Source organism: Gymnoscopelus braueri, assembly GCF_963280865.1.
Source record: "Gymnoscopelus braueri genome assembly, chromosome: 21".
In the NCBI taxonomy this organism is placed as follows: domain Eukaryota; kingdom Metazoa; phylum Chordata; class Actinopteri; order Myctophiformes; family Myctophidae; genus Gymnoscopelus; species Gymnoscopelus braueri.
This window is the reverse complement of record NC_137623.1, coordinates 3,935,737-3,955,389: the sequence shown is the minus strand read 5'-3', so window position 1 is coordinate 3,955,389 and position 19,653 is coordinate 3,935,737. Positions and strand designations below refer to the sequence as shown.

The 19,653-nt window shown below is 43.4% G+C and overlaps 2 protein-coding genes across 2 annotated transcripts in view; both read left to right on the top strand.

Moving 5' to 3' along the window:
- LOC308077428 (inositol monophosphatase 1-like) overlaps nt 1-19,036 on the top strand; it is a 647,768-nt gene extending 628,732 nt beyond the window's left edge. The window contains exon 10 of the transcript XR_013932400.1: nt 18,960-19,036. The gene's annotated coding sequence lies outside the window, so the exon portion shown is untranslated. The remainder of the gene's footprint in view (nt 1-18,959) is intronic.
- LOC308076801 (uncharacterized protein) lies at nt 8,449-10,181 on the top strand. The gene is made up of 4 exons (XM_080417283.1): nt 8,449-8,578; nt 8,689-8,753; nt 9,038-9,138; nt 9,800-10,181. The coding sequence occupies exons 1-4, from the start codon at nt 8,510-8,512 to the stop codon at nt 9,922-9,924; spliced, it is 360 nt and encodes a 119-aa protein (XP_080273409.1). The 5' UTR covers nt 8,449-8,509; the 3' UTR covers nt 9,925-10,181.
- Nucleotides 19,037-19,653: the final 617 nt, after the last annotated feature.

The window sequence follows — 19,653 nt, the reverse complement described above, 5'->3', positions numbered from 1 at the left end:
TGGAAAGGGAGAGCGATTGTGGACACTGGCTCCTCCTTCACACTGCTGAATCAGGGCCTATGGACAGCAATGAAGGAAACGGGAAAAGGTGACATGACTCCTTGGACTAAGGGTCCCATATACTTGGCCGATGGAGAGCCAAAAAAAACAGTGGGTCAGAGTGAAGTACAACTTACATGACAACTTACAATGGACTCAAAACACTGCTGTAGGTGTTAGCTTTCGCTAGCAGAAGCCTAAACAAAGCGGAGAGAAATTACTCAACCACCGAACTGGAGTGCCTAGCTGTTGTGTGGTCCGGAAATAATAAAATCTTCCGACTTTATTATTATTCTTTTTTTCTGGATAAACTTTATTTTGACGCGCTACTCCTCCCACAGTTTGTGCCTGACAGACTGCACAGTATGCTTATGCAGACTGCCGATCACATAATCACCTATGTGTCCTGTACAGACTACCATCGGAGGCCGGTCTCTTTGATGTGGGACCTGAGACGAGGGCGTGGCTGCACGTCATTGAACTGGACATCTGATGATGATGACACGCGAAAGAAGACACCTGAGTATCACTTCTGTTTGTAATAAATTGTAATATATGTAATATCTGTTTATGTTTGTAATATATGTTTATTTTGTCTCGCAGTTGATCTGCAGTGACCTTTGGAGTTGCATCATGGCAAGGTAACTACACAATCCAAACCTCTACCAAAGTGTGTTTGTGTGTTTGTGTGTGTGTGTGTGTGTGTGTGTGTGTGTGTGTGTGTGCGCGCACGCACACATAAACAGGTACAGATTTACACATTATTTGTGTAAATCAAATCATGATGTGTACGTAAATTATCAGTTCTGCTAAATTTGCCTACGGATATTTTGTAACTAATCAACTGCACCACAAATGATCTGTGTTTATTAGTGTGGACTATAGTAGACTATAGTAATCTTCCGACTTTATTCTTCTTTCTTTCTAGATAAACTTTATTTTGCTGCGCTACTCCTCCCACAGTTTGGACCTGACAGACTGCACAGTATGCTTATGCAGACTGCCGGTCACATGATCATCTCTGTGTCCTGTACAGACCATCGGAGGCCGGTCTCTTTGATGTGGGACCTGAGACGAGGGCGTGGCTGCACGTCATCGAGCTGGACGACTGATGATGATGACACACGAAAGAAGGGGACGCCTAAGTATCACTCCTGTTTGTAATAAATTGTAATATCTGTTTGTTTATGTTTGTAATATATGTTTCATTTTGTCTCGCAGTTGATCTGCAGTGACCTTTGGAGTTACATCATGGCAAGGTAACTACACAATCCAAACCTCTACCAAAGTGTGTGTGTGTGTGTGTGTGCGCGCACAAACACGTACGGATTTACACATTATATGTGTGTAAATCAAATCATGATGTGTACGTAAATCATCAGTTCTGTTAAATCTGCCTACGGATATTTTGTAACTAATCAACTGCACCACAAATGATCTGTCTCTATTAGTGTGGACTATAGTAGACTATAGTAATCTTCCGACTTTTTCTTCTTTCTTTCTAGATGAACTTTATCTTGCCGCACTACTCCTCCCACAGTTTGGGCCTGAGAGACTGCACAGTATGCTTATGCAGACTGCCGATCACATAATCACCTATGTGTCCTGTACAGACTACCATCGGAGGCCGGTCTCTTTGATGTGGGACCTGAGACGAGGGCGTGGCTGCACGTCATTGAACTGGACATCTGATGATGATGACACGCGAAAGAAGACACCTGAGTATCACTTCTGTTTGTAATAAATTGTAATATATGTAATATCTGTTTATGTTTGTAATATATGTTTATTTTGTCTCGCAGTTGATCTGCAGTGACCTTTGGAGTTACATCATGGCAAGGTAACTACACAATCCAAACCTCTACCAAAGTGTGTTTGTGTGTGTGTGTGTGTGTGTGTGTGTGTGTGTGTGTGTGTGTGCGCGCACGCACACATAAACAGGTACAGATTTACACATTATTTGTGTAAATCAAATCATGATGTGTACGTAAATTATCAGTTCTGCTAAATTTGCCTACGGATATTTTGTAACTAATCAACTGCACCACAAATGATCTGTGTTTATTAGTGTGGACTATAGTAGACTATAGTAATCTTCCGACTTTATTCTTCTGTCTTTCTAGATAAACTTTATTTTGCTGCGCTACTCCTCCCACAGTTTGGACCTGACAGACTGCACAGTATGCTTATGCAGACTGCCGGTCACATAATCATCTCTGTGTCCTGTACAGACCATCGGAGGCCGGTCTCTTTGATGTGGGACCTGAGACGAGGGCGTGGCTGCACGTCATCGAGCTGGACGACTGATGATGATGACACACGAAAGAAGGGGACGCCTAAGTATCACTCCTGTTTGTAATAAATTGTAATATCTGTTTGTTTATGTTTGTAATATATGTTTCATTTTGTCTCGCAGTTGATCTGCAGTGACCTTTGGAGTTACATCATGGCAAGGTTACTACACAATCCAAACCTCTACCAAAGTGTGTGTGTGTGTGTGTGTGTGTGCGCGCACAAACACGTACGGATTTACACATTATATGTGTGTAAATCAAATCATGATGTGTACGTAAATCATCAGTTCTGTTAAATCTGCCTACGGATATTTTGTAACTAATCAACTGCACCACAAATGATCTGTCTCTATTAGTGTGGACTATAGTAGACTATAGTAATCTTCCGACTTTTTCTTCTTTCTTTCTAGATGAACTTTATCTTGCTGCACTACTCCTCCCACAGTTTGGGCCTGAGAGACTGCACAGTATGCTTATGCAGACTGCCGATCACATAATCACCTCTGTGTCCTTTACAGACAACCATCGGAGGCCAGTGTATTTGATGTGGGACCTGAGACGAGGCCGTGGCTGCACGTCAGTGAGCTGGACATCTGAAGATGACACACAAAAGAAGATAACTAAGTATCATTAATTTTTGTAATAAATTGTAATATGTAATATCTGTTTGTTTATGTTTGTAATATATGTTTCATTTTGTCTCGCTGTTGATCTGCAGTGACCTTTGGAGTTACATCATGGCAAGGTAACTACACAATCCAAACCTCTACCAAAGTGTGTGTGTGTGTGTGTGTGTGTGTGTGTGTGTGCGCACGCTCACAAACACATACAGATATTCACACTATATGTATGTAAATCAAATCATGGTGTGTACGTAAATCATCAGTTCTGTTAAATCTGCCAACAGATATTTTGTAACTAATCAACTGCACCACAAATGATCTGTGTTTATTAGTGTGGACTAGAGTAGACTATAGTAATCTTCAGACTTTATTATTTTCCTTTTTTTCTAGATAAACTTTATTTTGCCGCGCTACTCCTCTCACAGTTTGTGCCTGACATACTGCACAGTATGCTTATGCAGACTGCCGATCACATAATCATCTCTGTGTCCTGTACAGACTACCATCGGAGGCCGGTCTCTTTGATGTGGGACCGGAGACGAGGGCGTGGCTGCACGTCATTGAGCTGGACATCTGATGATGATGACACACGAAAGAAGAGGACGCCTGAGTATCACTTCTGTTTGTAATAAATTATAATATATGTAATATATGTTTGTTTGTGTTTGTAATATGTTTGTAATGCATGTTTGTAATATATGTTTGTAATATATGTTTCATTTTGTCTCGCAGTTGATCTGCAGTGACCTTTGGAGTTGCATCATGGCAAGGTAACTACACAATCCAAACCTTTACCAAAGTGTGTGTGTGTGTGTGTGTGTGTGTGTGTGTGTGTACACATAAAGACGTACAGATTTACACATATGTGTGTAAATCAAATTAAGATGTGTACGTAAATCATCAGTTCTGTTAAATCTGCCTACGGATATTTTGTTACTAATTAACTGCACCACAAATGATCTGTGTTTATTAGTGTGGACTATAGTAGACTATAGTAATCTTCCGACTTTATTCTTCTTTCTATATACATTTTATTTTGCCGCACTACTCCTCCCACAGTTTTGGCCTGAAAGACTGCACAGTATGCTTATGCAGACTGCCGATCACATAATCACCTCTGTGTCCTTTACAGACAACCATCCCGGAGGCCAGTTTCTTTGATGTGGGACCTGAGATGAGGGCGTGGCTGCACGTCATTGAGCTGGACATCTGACGATGACACACAAAAGAAGAAGATGCCTGAGGATCACTTCTGTTTGTAATAAATTGTAATATATTTAATATCTGTTTGTTTATGTTTGTAATATATGTTTCATTTTGTCTCGCAGTTGCTCTGCAGTGACCTTTGGAGTTAGTGTCATGGCAAGGTAACTACACAATCCAAACCTCTACCAAAGTGTGTATGTGTGTGTGCACGCACACAAAAACACATACAGATTTACACACTATATGTGTGTAAATCAAATCATGATGTGTACGTAAATCATCAGTTCTGTTAAATCTGCCCACGGATATTTTGTAACTAATCAACTGCACCACCAATGATCTTCTTTCTTTCTAGATAAACGTTATTTTGCCGCACTACTCCTCCCACAGTTTGGGCCTGACAGACTGCACAGTATGCTTATGCAGACTGCCGATCACATAATCACCTCTGTGTCCTGTACAGACCACCATCGGAGGCCGGTCTCTTTGATGTGGGACCTGAGACGAGGGCGTGGCTGCACGTCATTGAGCTGGACATCTGACGATGACACATGAAAGAAGAAGACGCCTGAGTATCACTTCTGTTTGTAATATATTGTAATATATGTAATATCTGTTTGTTTATGTTTGTAATATATGTTTCATTTTGTCTCGCTCTTGATCCGCAGTGACCTTTGGAGTTACATCATGGCAAGGTAACTAAACAATCCAAACCACACACACACACACAGGCACACCGGAAAAACACACGGGCTGACCGGAAAAAGCGGAGTGGATTCCTGGAGCTACCCCCCCCCCTCTCACACAAACACGGTATACCACTGGTTGCCACATTCATTCGCCACCACGGTAAAGGTTGTGGGGCATTTTTATTTTGTCTTTTTATTTTATTTTGGTTAACCAAGGTTTCAATACATTTGTGAATAACCTGTTTTGAAGGAACAGTGGGTTGTGAATAGTGACGCTAAACTGTGTGGTATTGGACAAACTGTGGACTGGATTGGGGATTATTTTACAATACAAAGTCAAACTGAGGTTCTTTGTGTCTGTGTATTTCATTCATTCTGTTGTTTATTGAGTTGAAGGTATTCTTTTGTGGGTAATCAATCCCTGGTTTCAGGTTTTGAGGTTCATTTGGTTCTACTAATTGTGCTTTTAAATCCTGTGTAAGGTTGGCTTTTAAAAAAGCTTTTTTTTTTGTCCAAACTGGACTAAATTTGTGTTAGGCTTTGGCATAACTGGCACCCCAAACAGTAAAATCAAAGCTAAACTGTTACATAAAAAGTGGCACCCCAGATGTTTAAAAGGACCTCAATCTCAAGCAAAAACCACTGTGTTCACTCAGATGCAAAACCGGATCATTTTCAACAAACAAAGGAACAAACAAGCAAAACTCTGCAAACAAGCTCAGTGGGAAATAACAAATGTATTTATTCAAACGCAATCAAAAAGGGAACATTTGCAATTTAAAATGTTTGATGGAAACTTGCGGGACTTTGATGGAATGGAAACTTAACACCTGTGTTGGTGTCAAACCCACCACCCTCAAACAAATCAGCCTCAAACAATGTCAACTCAAGCTAACCAGCCTCAAATACATGAACTGGATGGAAATTCACCTGCAATAAGTGAAATAAATCAGATCAATGAACCGGATGGACAATCAGCTGCAATGAGTGAAATAATTCAAATCAATGAACAGGATGGACATTCAGCTGCAATGAGTGAAATAATTCAAATCAATGAACTGGATCAAATCCACTAGCCAGATGGACAATCAATCAATTACAGTCTAATTGATATGGACATTTGCGGCAATGTCACACCCGACCACATCCCTCCCTTGCGGCCGACCTCTTCTGTAGCACCGGGACCCACATTGGTGGAACTGGCTGATGCTATGGAAGGAATGCGTATTGCCCATGCGTATTTCTATGTGTTAACAGAAACTGTGAAATGTGTTAACAGAAACTGGGCCTCACATTGTAGACCATGTTTTATATCATGTTTTGTACTTTAACAGAATCTGATGTTGATCTGTAACTTTTTTCAATAATCAATTTATAAATCCAATGTCAAAAATGGCAATCAAATGGTTTAAGGCTGTCTATTTTTGATATGGATATGTATATTTTTTACTTTATTGTGCATCCGTATAGGTGACCTCCTTTCCTATCGCACCATGGAAGTTGCAGTCCAGCCAGGACAACAATGTGTTACTCAACGCTTGTTGAGTATTGATGTCAATTTATGAAATATGATACTGATGTATTGGGTACACACAACATAAAATCAGTTACAAGCTGATTGTTATGTTTCAGACTCTGAAAATCAAGCCCTGGATGGCCTGGTGGATGTCGTGGTGGACACCATGTCTGTCGAGTTGGAGCATGCTGAGGGGTCTCGGCACAGGGAAATGTCTACACACAGTGAGTATGCATCACATTTAAGCAGTCACCTTTTGTTTACAAATCAATAGACCAATTATTTGTTTACCAACATTGAGACTGAACACACAGGTGATTGTTTCATGCAATCATTTCCCAACATAGGGTGCGTTCGGAAATACAGCAATGAGCGCAATGGCCAATTCAAACTAATAGGTGCGCAATTTCCGAACGCACCCTCGGTGCTGGACCTGCGCACGCAATACTGGTTCTTATCGCTTGCAACCAGTGTGACGTCGTCTGTTAAGGGGTCTATATTTGGTATTTAATAAAAGTATTTGTCTTTTCCAGGCTCCCGACATGCAAGTGTAGCACCTCGGAGCAGAGAAATGTCCACGACTTTCTCCATTGCACCAACAAATTGAAAGTACATTCAGTACAAGGTGTTACATGTTGTGTATACTAAAAAATCATTACCATACCTAATTCACAAGCAGTGAGTAAGTAGTTACATTGTGTTTCAGGCTTGCCTCGCCCGGTGGATCGTGCTGAGGGATCGCGGTGCAGGGAAATGTCTACACACAGTGAGTATGCATCACATTTAAACATTTACCTTTTTGTTTACAAATTGATATTTGGAATCTAAGCTAAATTGGAATCTAAATTCTTTGTCTTTTCCTGGCTCTCGACATGCAAGCCTAGCACCTAGGAGCAGAGAAACGTCCACACCTAGTGAGTATAAATATAATTTAAACAGTCACCTTTTTCTTTACAAATCAATATTTGGAATCTAAGCACATTCTTTGTCTTTTCCAGGCTCTGGACATGCAAGCCTAGCACCTCGGAGCAGAGAAACGTCCTCCACACCCAGTGAGTATTTGTCACATTTTAAAAGGTCACCTTTTTGCTTACTAACGGAGCCATGTTAAATCTAAGAACACGTGTGTTCTTCAAGAGCTCAACAAGCAAACCAAAAAGCAGCTAGAGGTCCTCCAAGGCAGGGCTATCGCTCCAGGTAAGTTTAGGGCACAGCATCAGTAGCGACTGACTTCTACTGGTTGGTCTCCAGCCCTTATCGCTGCCCTAGTGATTTCTTACAGCTTGGTCTAGGCTACCTGTCAGCAGAGGAGATGTGTGATTGTCAACATCTAAGACCAACCAGTAGGGGTGAGTCTCTTTCAGTGTAACATGGTATTGTAGTGGTATTATGTCCAAAAATGAAATGGCCACAAATGTTCTAGGTCCAGTGATAGATCCATTATCAGGTCCATGCACGGTGATGGCTCCAGGCACAGTGATGGCTCCAGACACAGTGATGGCTCCAGGCACAGTGTCAGATACCGGCACAGCATCAGGTCCAGGACCAGCCACGACTCCAGGTACAGCAGTGGCTCGAGGCACTCTGTCAGGTCCATACATAATGACCGGTCCCACCGCAGTGATGGGTCGAGGGACCCGGTCAGGTCCAGACATAACATATCCAGGGACACCGTCAGGCATGGTGAGTTGTCCAAAGGCCCCCAGTAATGAAAACCTTTATAATTCAACAAGTAGTATTGTGCACCCCTAATTGTTACAATATGTGACAGATTTCTCCTGGGTACAATGTATAGTCATGTCTTGGAAAGTTTTAATGCAACAATATCACTTTGTAATTTCTAAGCCATACACTTGGGGGACACTGGGGGACACTTTTAATTTGCAACCCTTCTCTCTTCTGCCCTTTCTCTCCTTTCTTCGTTTACTGTTCTCTCTGTCCTTGTCTCCTCTCTTATTGGGACACAAAAACTGCTCTTCAATTATAGCAGTGTTTTGTATCATTGTAGGGTGGTGTCTATAATGTCACATTTATTTGTGTTAATATACACTCACTTATTTTTCAGTATACCAGAAGAAAGTCCTAACCATATTAATAGACATTAAAGAACCTGCCTCTTCAGCGGCCAGTCATGTTGAGAGAATGGAGAACATGGAGGACTTCCAGAGAGAGGTGCAACTCCTCAGTGATGTCCAAGCTTTTAATACCCTGGTAGGCTTTACAAAAGTCTGGAAGTAATGAACAGCATAAGATGCACTTGCACACTTTTTATGTTCCTCTGGGGTATGTCAGTGAAAGTTTTCATGGACTTATTCCAACAGATGCTGCAACTTTCCCGTAACGGAGGGAAGGACATTAAGGACTGTGTCCACAAAGTTATTGACCGGTATGTTTCGACATACACTATGAATTAACCCTTGTGTGATGTTTGGGTGCGCTGTGGTTTTCAATGTCTGAACAACAATTTGGTTAATTCTTCTGTATGAGGGCCTGACTGCATGTTTCTATTAATTTGCCTTTATTTTAGCTTAACACCTGAACCCTCTGTTATGTCATGTCAATGGTTGAACATTAAGTGAAAATTAGTAGTATAAAGGGTTTATACCATGTTTTACAATAAATCCTAGTCCTACTACATTATTAACATAAGTGTCATTTGTTTTTCTTCAGGCTCTTCAGTAACAGCCTGATGGCCCAGTTGAACATGAAGGGGAAGGGGAAAAAGAGAAGACTGCTTTGGAGAAGACTAAGACTTTTTAGAGCAATACAAGGTAAGCCCATATTTCATGTTGACCAAGGACAGCTAGAGTGGCACCCGCCAATATCTAAATTTAATTGGGTAAAACATGTCCTTCCTTGTTGACATAAACAAATACAATGCCAACTGTCCACCGTTGGCTATCATAACATTTTAAATGTGGTGGTTAGGTGTAGAAGGGAGATGGCTTTGTATTTCTTGCATGTCAATATGGAGACTCACAATCAGTTTTATTGTCACTTCCACAATACACACTAGGCATACAGGGGAGTAAAATACCCTTCTCCACAACTCATGGTGCACATTAAAAAGAGGCAAACATTAAAAAGTAGAGAGCAGACAACATTGTAAAAAGTGCTGATGTATTCAAAGTGCAATATAGATACAGTACTATTCAAAGTGCTATCCATCTTTCAAGATGTTGGTTTTGGGGGCAATATATGGCGAGCATGGGTTCAGGGTTCTGATGGTTTTGTGGCAGCTGTTGGATGACCTGCTGGTGCTTCCCCCTGAGCTCTTACCAGATGGCAGGAGTTCAAAGATGGTGGGAAGGGTGGGACGAGTCAGTCATTATGCTCATGGCCTTCCTGACACATCGATCTGTGTATTATGTCAGATAGAGACTAGGACAGCATGTTGCCGTTGCAATTTTTTTGTCTTTTTCTACTATGCAGATGCAGTCATGACATTCGACCCAGAAGCCACAGAGGACCTCATAAGGCAGCATGCCGCAGACCACCTCAAGCATGCTCCAGCGAGAAGGGGAGGCGGAGGACACACAGCAGAAACTCAGGACTGATTTAACTTGAACTTTCACTGTCCATTGTGGGGGATCGTAGTGTCACAGTATTGTACAGTATTGTGTATTTTGTACTTCTGTTCTGTTCAACGGAGTAGCTCTGGTTGGACCTTACCCTGGTAGCTCACTGGCTATTCAGTACAGCACTTGTTTAATAATTTTCGGTTGTTGTGGGACCGGCCCAAACAAAAAGGGTGTCCCTGCAAAGTAGGCTGTGCTATTATGTTTTATTATTATTTTATTTTCATTGGACTAGTGACGTGTAAAAATAAAAAGAAGTTAACTGTTCTGTTCTGGATCAAGCTTAATCAGCCTGTGTGTGTGTGTGTGTGTGTGTGTCCTTCTGTATGACCTTCTGTATTCAGTCTTGAGCTAGACAGCATGGAACAACATTGTGGGAGTTTTTAAAGTGACTGGTCCCGCTTCTGTTCTGTCAAAATAATTCAAAGCTGGCTTGATCTGCTGTTTGTTTGAATACTTAATTAGTCAGAAAGGAAACGTCATGAGGTACGTTAAGGCTAAAAGTCCAGGGGACTTGTTTCCATTGTGGTCCTATGAACTAGACTCCCTTTCAGGGGGTCTAGTTCCAGTCCACAAATATATTCCACAATCATATGGAATATTTGTGGAATACTGTAATTGTGTAACATTTGTTTGCGCAGCTTTGTATTCACAAGACAAATAAAGCGATAATGAGGAAATAAGTGTGTATTGAATTGTGATTTATTTGTAAACCTCTGTGTACTGTATTCCCAGTTTTCAGAAGGTGGCATAACCATTTGATCCTGTTCATTTTCCTGTAGCTTTGTTTGATTAGCTCAGCAGCATGTTAACTGGAAACACATACACCTTCAACTGTGTTTCTGCTGAGCCAATCAAACAAAGCTACACGAAAATGAACAGGAAATGGGCCACTTTCTGAAAATGGGGATTACAGTTATGCACCGAGCCTAGAAGCAATATAAAAATATGTCTATAATTAATCTAAATTTGACGTAGTAAAGACGTCCACAATGACCACCTTGGGACTAGAATAAGCCCTTATATAGAGGTGTGGACGTTGAAATTGGACGTTCAGAAGACGTCAGATAAAGACGTAATAAAAACTTTAATTCTGCACCCTCCAGGGACCAAAACACATTGCCACATTGTTGACCTGACCTGGAATCGTATCCAGGACCTCTGGTTCACCAGCCAGGCCCACTAACCACTCAGCTTTGGCACTCTGATTAAAATAATGTCAGAAAAAAAAGGAAATAAAATGCAGACTATACTAAGTCAGAGTGAAGCTTTACAAAATGTAAAAAAAAAAGTCTGATTATACTAAGTATAAACTACTATACTAAAAACAAATTTATGTTTTTTCTAAAGTTATGGTTTCTTATATAGGGCTATGCACATGTGTCATGTGACACTGGCCAATCACAGTCCTGAATAGATTGTGATTGGCCAATCACAGCGCAGGATAATTGTACAAATTTCCAAACCTCACTTATAGGGGCGGTTTCACTACCCAAGATAATTGTACACATTTCCAAACCTCACTTATAGGGGCGGTTTCACCGCCCAAAAATCACACCCAGTGTGAAGTGGGCGGTGTGGTCACAGTGGTCATCATAGTGATGGAAGTTCACTTAAAGAAAAGTAATATTGTGGACCAACCATTGTACACCCCTAACTTAACTTTTTAAGTGCATAGTCCTATTTATAGGGCTATGCACATGTGTCATGTTTCACTAGCCAATCACAGTCCTGAATAGACTGTGATTGGCCAATCACAGTGCAGGGTTAGGGGGGTACACTGGTGGCCAATCACAGCGCAGGGTTGGGGGGGTGCAAATGTCCAAACCTCACATATAGGGGCGGTTTCACCGCCCAAAAAAGAAAAAAGTTAGACAAATGTATTATTGGTTTAAGTCAGACTATACTATACTCAGAGTCATACGTTTACAAAATGTACTAAAGTGAATGTCTGTGCGGTTTGTCTCCATCACTGAAAGTAACATACATGTAAACAGACATAAAACTGCTGTCCTGTGCAGTTGGGGTGAAAAAACCCTAATAATACCTATTTGATCCTTTGGGGGAAATGCAGCTTTCAGCTTTACCCAGTTGATGTCTGCCCTCAGAGGAGCAGTTAGAAATGTCCTGCTCAGGGACATCCTGGCTTGCTGCTGTGGTCGAGCCTTGAACTTGTTACCTTTGGCTCAATAGTCAGTCACTCTATCCATTCACCTACAGCTGTCTCCTTGGAATTTGTGGTTCTAAAACGTTTTGTTGTCAACCCCCCAAATGGACATGTATTTGGGCAGTGGACCCCAATGTGAAAAGATGTAGTGTCAGGGCTCCCCATGAAAAAGATTTATATTTATGCTGTTACAATGTTTTGTTTAAATTATTTGTCTTGTTTGTTGTTCTAGTCAAAGGAGAAGAAAAGCTGTATTGTATCAACCAGCAGGTAGCTCAGTGAGGTATCTGCTAGTCCCATGATCCAGAGGCCATGGGTTCGAATCTCACTGGAGTCTTTACTGTGATGCTTTCCTTTGCAGACTAACTTCCAGAAAAACAAGTTAAAACCAGCAGGAAACCTGTATTTCTCAGCCAACAGCTAGCTCAACTGGAAGCGCATCCGTCCATTAACTTGACTTGACTTGAGTGGGTTCGATTCCCACTCAAGTCAAGTGTCCCCGGTAAGTTGGGGCAGCGGATAAATTGACTGATATCTGTAATGATGCTTTCCTTTGCAGACTGACTTCCAGAAAAACAGGTTAAAACCACCAGGAAACCTGTAGCTCTCAGCCAACAGCTAGCTCAACTGGTAGAGCATCTGTCCAATAACTTCACTTGACTTGAGTGGGTTCGATTCCCACTTGAGCCAAGTGTCCCCGGTAAGTTGGGGCAGCGGATAAATTGACTGATGTCTGTAATGATGCTTTCCTTTGCAGACTGGCTTCCAGAAAAACAGGTTAAAATCACCAGGAAACCTGTATCTCTCAGCCAACAGATAGCTCAACTGGGAGAGCATCTGTCCAATAACTTGACTTGAGTGGGTTCGATTCCCACTTGAGCCAAGTGTCCCCGGTAAGTTGGGGCAGCGGATAAATTGACTGATATCTGTAATGATGCTTTCCTTTGCAGACTGACTTCCAGAAAAACAGGTTAAAATCACCAGGAAACCTGTATCTCTCAGCCAACAGATAGCTCAACTGGGAGAGCATCTGTCCAATAACTTGACTTGAGTGGGTTCGATTCCCACTCGAGTCAAGTGTCCTCGGTAAGTTGGGGCAACGGATAAATTGCCTGATATCTGTAATGATGCTTTCCTTTGCAGACTGACTTCCAGAAAAACAGGTTAAAACCACCAGGAAATCTGTATCTTTCAGCCAACAGCTAGCTCACTGGTAGAGCATCTGTCCAATAACTTCACTTGACTTGACTAGAGTGGGTTCGATTCCCACTCGAGTCAGGTGTCCCCGGTAAGTTGGGGCAACGGATAAATTGACTGATATCCGTAGAATAAAAGAGGAGTGTGCTGGTTCAAATCCAGTCACCACCGAGCGGTCCTGGGTTCGATTCCCACTCACGTAAAGTCCCCGTTAAGTTGGGGCAGCGGATAAATTGACTGATATCCGTAGAATAACTTGTAGGAGTGTACTGGTACAAATCCAGTCACCACCTTAGTAACTGAGACCGAATCTGGCCAATTCGGTCTCAGTTACTGAGATAGATAGAGGGTGTACACAGATAGATATAAATTGATAGAGGGTGTACACACCGTAGAGTAGTGGGTAGAGTAGTGGGCGGAGTAGGCGGTAGAGTCAAGAGGGATTATAGTAGGGGGCGGGTTAGAGTAGAGAGGGGGGAGGAGTAGTAGGAGTAGGGGGCGTAGGGGTAGGACTAGGGGCCAGAGTAGGGGGAGGAGTAGGACTAGGGGGCAGAGTAGGGGGCCGTAGGAGTAGGACTAGGGGGCAGAGTAGGGGGCCGTAGGAGTAGGACTAGGGGGCAGAGTAGGGGGCCGTAGGGGGAGGAGTAGGGGGCGGAGGAGTAGGACTAGGGGGCAGAGTAGGGGGCCATAGGAGTAGGACTAGGGGGCAGAGTAGGGGGAGGAGTAGGACTAGGGGCCAGAGTAGGGGGCCGTAGGAGTAGGACTAGGGGGAGGAGTAGGACTAGGTGGCAGAGTAGGGGGAGGAGTAGGACTAGGGGGCAGAGTAGGGGGCCGTAGGACTAGGGGGCAGAGTAGGGGGCCGTAGGGGGAGGAGTAGGGGGCGGAGGAGTAGGACTAGGGGGCAGAGTAGGGGGCCGTAGGGGGAGGAGTAGGGGGCCGTAGGGGGAGGAGTAGGGGGCAGAGTAGGGGGCCGTAGGAGTAGGACTAGGGGGCGGGGGAGGAGTAGGACTAGGGGGGGGAGGGGTAGGACTAGGGGGCAGAGTAGGGGGCCGTAGGAGTAGGACTAGGGGGCAGAGTAGGGGGCCGTAGGACTGGGGGGGGAGGAGTAGGACTAGGGGGCAGAGTAGGACTAGGGGGCAGAGTAGGGGGGAGTAGGGGGCGGAGTAGGGGGCCGGAGTAGTGGGTGTAGGAGTGGGGCCCGGGGGAGGAGTAGGACTAGGGGGCCGGAGTAGTGGGAGTAGGGCCCGGGGGAGGAGTAGGGGCGCTAGGAGAGGATTATTGTTTTGGTTTCTGTGTGGAGGTGAAATTTTATTAGAGATTTGCAATATCGCATGAGTGGAGCTAAAATGTTATACTTTTCGTTTTGGTTTCTGTGTGGAGGTGAACTCCTACCTTTACTCTGGCCACTACTCCTACTCCTACTCTTCCCCCACTCTGGCCCCTACTCCTCCCCCTACTCCTCCACTACTCTGGCCCCTACTCTGGCCCCTACTCCTCCCCCTACTCTACCCCCTGCTCCTCCCCCTACTCTACCCCCACTCCTACTCCACCCCCTACTCTGGCCCCTACTCCTCCCCCTACTCTGGCCCCTACTCTACCCCCTACTCCTCCCCCTACTCTACCCCCTGCTCCTCCCCCTACTCTACCCCCACTCCTACTCCTCCCCCTACTCTGGCCCCTACTCCTCCCCCTACTCTGGCCACTACCCCTACTCCTCCCCCTACTCTAGCCCCTACTCTTACTCCTCCCCCTACTTTACCCCCTACTCCTCCTCCCCCTACTCTGGCCCCTACTCCTACCCCTAATCTTCAGCCCCTACTGCTCCCCCCTACTCCTACCTTTACTCTGGCCACTACCCTTACTCCTCCCCCTACTCCTACTCCTCCCCCTACTCTACCCCCTGCCACTACTCCTCCCCCTACTCTGGCCCCTACTCTGGCCCCTACTCCTACTCCTCCCCCTACTCTGGCCACTACCCCTACTCCTCCCCCTACTCTAGCCCCTACTCCTACCCCTAATCCTCCCCCTACTCTGGCCCCTACCCCTACTCCGGCTCCTACCCCTACTCTACCCCCTACTCCTCCTACTTTGGCCCCTACTCTGCCCCCTCCCCCTACTCTGGCCCCTACTCCTACTCCTCCCCCTACTCTGGCCCCTACTCCTACTCCTACTCTGCCCCCTACTCCTACCCCTACTCCTACTCTGCCCCCTACTCCTACTCTGCCCCCTACTCCTACTACTCCCTCTCCACTTTAACCCGCCCACTACTATATTCCCTCTTGACTCTACCGCCTACTCTACTCCACCCACTACTCTACACACCTTCTATCTATCTCAGTAACTGAGACCGAATTGGCCAGATTCGGTCTCAGTTACTAAGGTGGTGACTGGATTTGAACCAGTACACTCCTACAAGTTATTCTACGGATATCAGTCAATTTATCCGCTGCCCCAACTTACCGGGGACTTGACGTGAGTGGGAATCGAACCCAGGACCGCTCGGTGGTGACTGGATTTGAACCAGCACACTCCTCTTTTATTCTACGGATATCAGTCAATGTATCCGTTGCCCCAACTTACCGGGGACACTTGACTCGAGTGGGAATCGAACCCACTCAAGTCAAGTCAAGTTATTGGACAGATGCTCTACCAGTGAGCTAGCTGTTGACTGAAAGATACAGATTTCCTGGTGGTTTTAACCTGTTTTTCTGGAAGTCATTCTGCAAAGGAAAGCATTATCACAGATATCAGTCAATTTATCCGTTGCCCCAACTTACCGGGGACACTTGACTTGAGTGGGAATCGAACCCACTCAAGTCAAGTCAAGTTATTGGACAGATGCTCTACCAGTGAGCTAGCTGTTGACTGAAAGATACAGATTTCCTGGTGGTTTTAACCTGTTTTTCTGGAAGTCATTCTGCAAAGGAAAGCATTATCACAGATATCAGTCAATTTATCCGTTGCCCCAACTTACCGGGGACACTTGACTTGAGTGGGAATCGAACCCACTCAAGTCAAGTCAAGTCAAGTTAATGGACAGATGCGCTTCCAGTTGAGCTAGCTGTTGGCTAAGAAATACAGGTTTTAACTTGTTTTTCTGGAAGTTAGTCTGCAAAGGAAAGCATCACAGTAAAGACTCCAGTGAGATTCGAACCCATGGCCTCTGGATCATGGGACTAGCAGATACCTCACTGAGCTACCTGCTGGTTGATACAATACAGCTTTTCTTCTCCTTTGACTTGAACAACAAACAAGACAAATAATTAAAATAAAACATTGTAACAGCATAAATATAAATCTTTTTCATGGGGAGCCCTGACACTTTTCACATTGGGGTCCACTGCCCAAATACATGTCAATTTGGGGGGTTGACAACAAAAAGTTTTAGAACCACACATTCCAAGGAGACAGCTGTAGGTGAATGGATAGAGTGACTGACTATTGAGCCAAAGGTAACAAGTTCAAGGCTCGGCTACATTATTTTAATCAGAGAGCCATAGCTGAGTGGTTAGTGGGCCTGGCTGGTGAACCAGAGGTCCTGGATGTCCTGGATACGATTCCAGGAAAGGTCAACAATGTGGCAATGTGTGTTTTGGTCCCTGGAGGGTGCAGAATTAAAGTTTTTATTACGTCTTTATCCGACGTCTTCTGAACGTCCAATTTCAACGTCCACACCTCTATCTAAGGGCTTATTCTAGTCCCAAGGTGGTCATTGTGGACGTCTTTTCTACGTTAAATTTAGACTAATTATAGACATATTTTTATATCGCTTCTAGGCTCGGTGCATAACTGTAAACCCCATTTTCAGAAAGTGGCCCATTTCCTGTTCATTTTCCTGTAGCTTTGTTTGATTGGCTCAGCAGAAACACAGTTGAAGGTGTATGTGTTTCCAGTTAACATGCTGCTGAGCTAATCAAACAAAGCTACAGGAAAATGAACAGGATCAAATGGTTATGCCACCTTCTGAAAACTGGGAATACAGTACACAGAGGTTTACAAATAAATCACAATTCAATACACACTTATTTCCTCATTATCTCTTTATTTGTCTTGTGAATTCAAAGCTGCACAATCAAATGTTCCACAATTACAGTATTCCACAAATATTCCATATGATTGTGGAATATATTTGTGGACTGGAACTAGACCCCCTGAAAGGGAGTCTAGTTCATAGGACCACAATGGAAACAAGTCCCCTGGACTTTTAGCCTTAACGTACCTCATGACGTTTCCTTTCTGACTAATTAAGTATTCAAACAAACAGCAGATCAAGCCAACTTTGAATTATTTTGACAGAACAGAAGCGGGACAGCCACTTAACTCCCACAATGTTGTTCCATGCTGTCTAGCTCAAGACTGAATACAGAAGGTCATACAGAAGGACACACACACACACACACACACAGGCTGATTAAGCTTGATCCAGAACAGAACAGTTAACTTCTTTTTATTTTTACACGTCACTAGTCCAATGAAAATAAAATAATAATAAAACATAATAGCACAGCTTACTTTACAGGGACACCCTTTTTGTTTGGGCCGGTCCCACAACAACCGAAAATTATTAAACAAGTGCTGTACTGAATAGCCAGTGAGCTACCAGGGTAAGGTCCAACCAGAGCTACTTCGTTGAACAGAACATAAGTACAAAATACACAATACTGTACAATACTGTGACACTACGATCCCCCTCAATGGACAGTGAAAGTTCAAGTTAAATCAGTCCTGAGTTTCTACTGTGTGTCCTCCGCCTCCCCTTCTCGCTGGAGCATGCTTGAGGTGGTCTGCGGCATGCTGCCTTATGAGGTCCTCTGTGGCTTCTGGGTCGAATGTCATGACTGCATCTGCATAGTAGAAAAAGACAAAAAATTTGCAACGGCAACATGCTGTCCTAGTCCCTATCTGACATAATACACAGATCGATGTGTCAGGAAGGCCATGAGCATAATGACTGACTCGTCCCACCCTTCCCACCATCTTTGAACTCCTGCCATCTGGTAGGAGGTTCAAGAGCTCAGGGGGAAGCACCAGCAGGTCATCCAACAGCTGCCCCAAACCATCAGAACCCTGAACCCATGCTCGCCATATATTGCCCCCAAAACCAACATCTTGAAAGATGGATAGCACTTTGAATAGTACTGTATCTATATTGCACTTTGAATACATCAGCACTTTTTAACAATGGTGTCTGCTCTCTACTTTTTAATGTTTGCCTCTTTTTAATGTGCACCATGAGTTGTGGAGAACGGTATTTTACTCCCCTGTATGCCTAGTGTGTATTGTGGAAGTGACAATAAAACTGATTGTGAGTCTCCATATTGACGTGCAAAAAATACAAAGCCATCTCCCTTCTACACCTAACCACCACATTTAAAATGTTATGATAGCCAACGGTGGACAGTTAGCATTGTATTTGTTTATGTCAACAGGGAAGGACATGTTTTACCCAATTAAATTTAGATATTGGCGGGTGCCACTCACTTGTCTGTCCTTGGTCAACATGAAATATGGGCTTACCTTGTATTGCTCTAAAAAGTGTTAGTCTTCTCCAAAGCAGTCTTCTCTTTTTTCCCTTTCCCCTTCATGTTCATCTGGGCCATCAGGCTGTTACTGAAGAGCCTGAAGGAAAAAAATGACATTTATGTTAAAGGTAGGGTAAGTGATTTTCTTTGGTTAAAATAAGTGTTAAATAGCTCTATATTCTGATAGTACTCATTGCTATAGAGTGTTTGTTCAGTATTAGGAGTCTCCTTGTCTCTCCAGCTCCTTATAAAACAGAAAATGCATTTTCGTTTCAGTTTCATTTCCAATTTTATCCAATCAGGATAGAGAACTCAATCAGGATATAGATTAAACAACTGAAATTGGAAGTGATGACACTAAGAAATGAGCAGGCAAATTTGGAACTGGAACACTATAAAAATGAAGCTTAAAAATGGGTAATAAAGAGCTGGAGAGACGCGGAGACTCCTGTTACTGAACAAACACTCTATAGCAATGATTACTATCAGAATATAGTGCTTTAACCTTTTAACAAAATACTTTTTGTTTTAACCCAAAAATATCACTTACCCTACCTTTAATAATGTAGTAGGACTAGGATTTATTGTAAAACATGGTATAAACCCTTTATACTACAAATTTTCACTTAATGTTCAACCATTATGTCATTGACATGACATAACAAAAAATAAACTTTCACTGACATAGAGGAACATAAAAAGTGTGCAAGTGCATCTTATGCTGTTCATTACTTCCAGACTTTTGTAAAGCCTACCAGGGTATTAAAAGCTTGGACATCACTGAGGAGTTGCTCCTCTCTCTGGAAGTCCTCCATGTTCTCC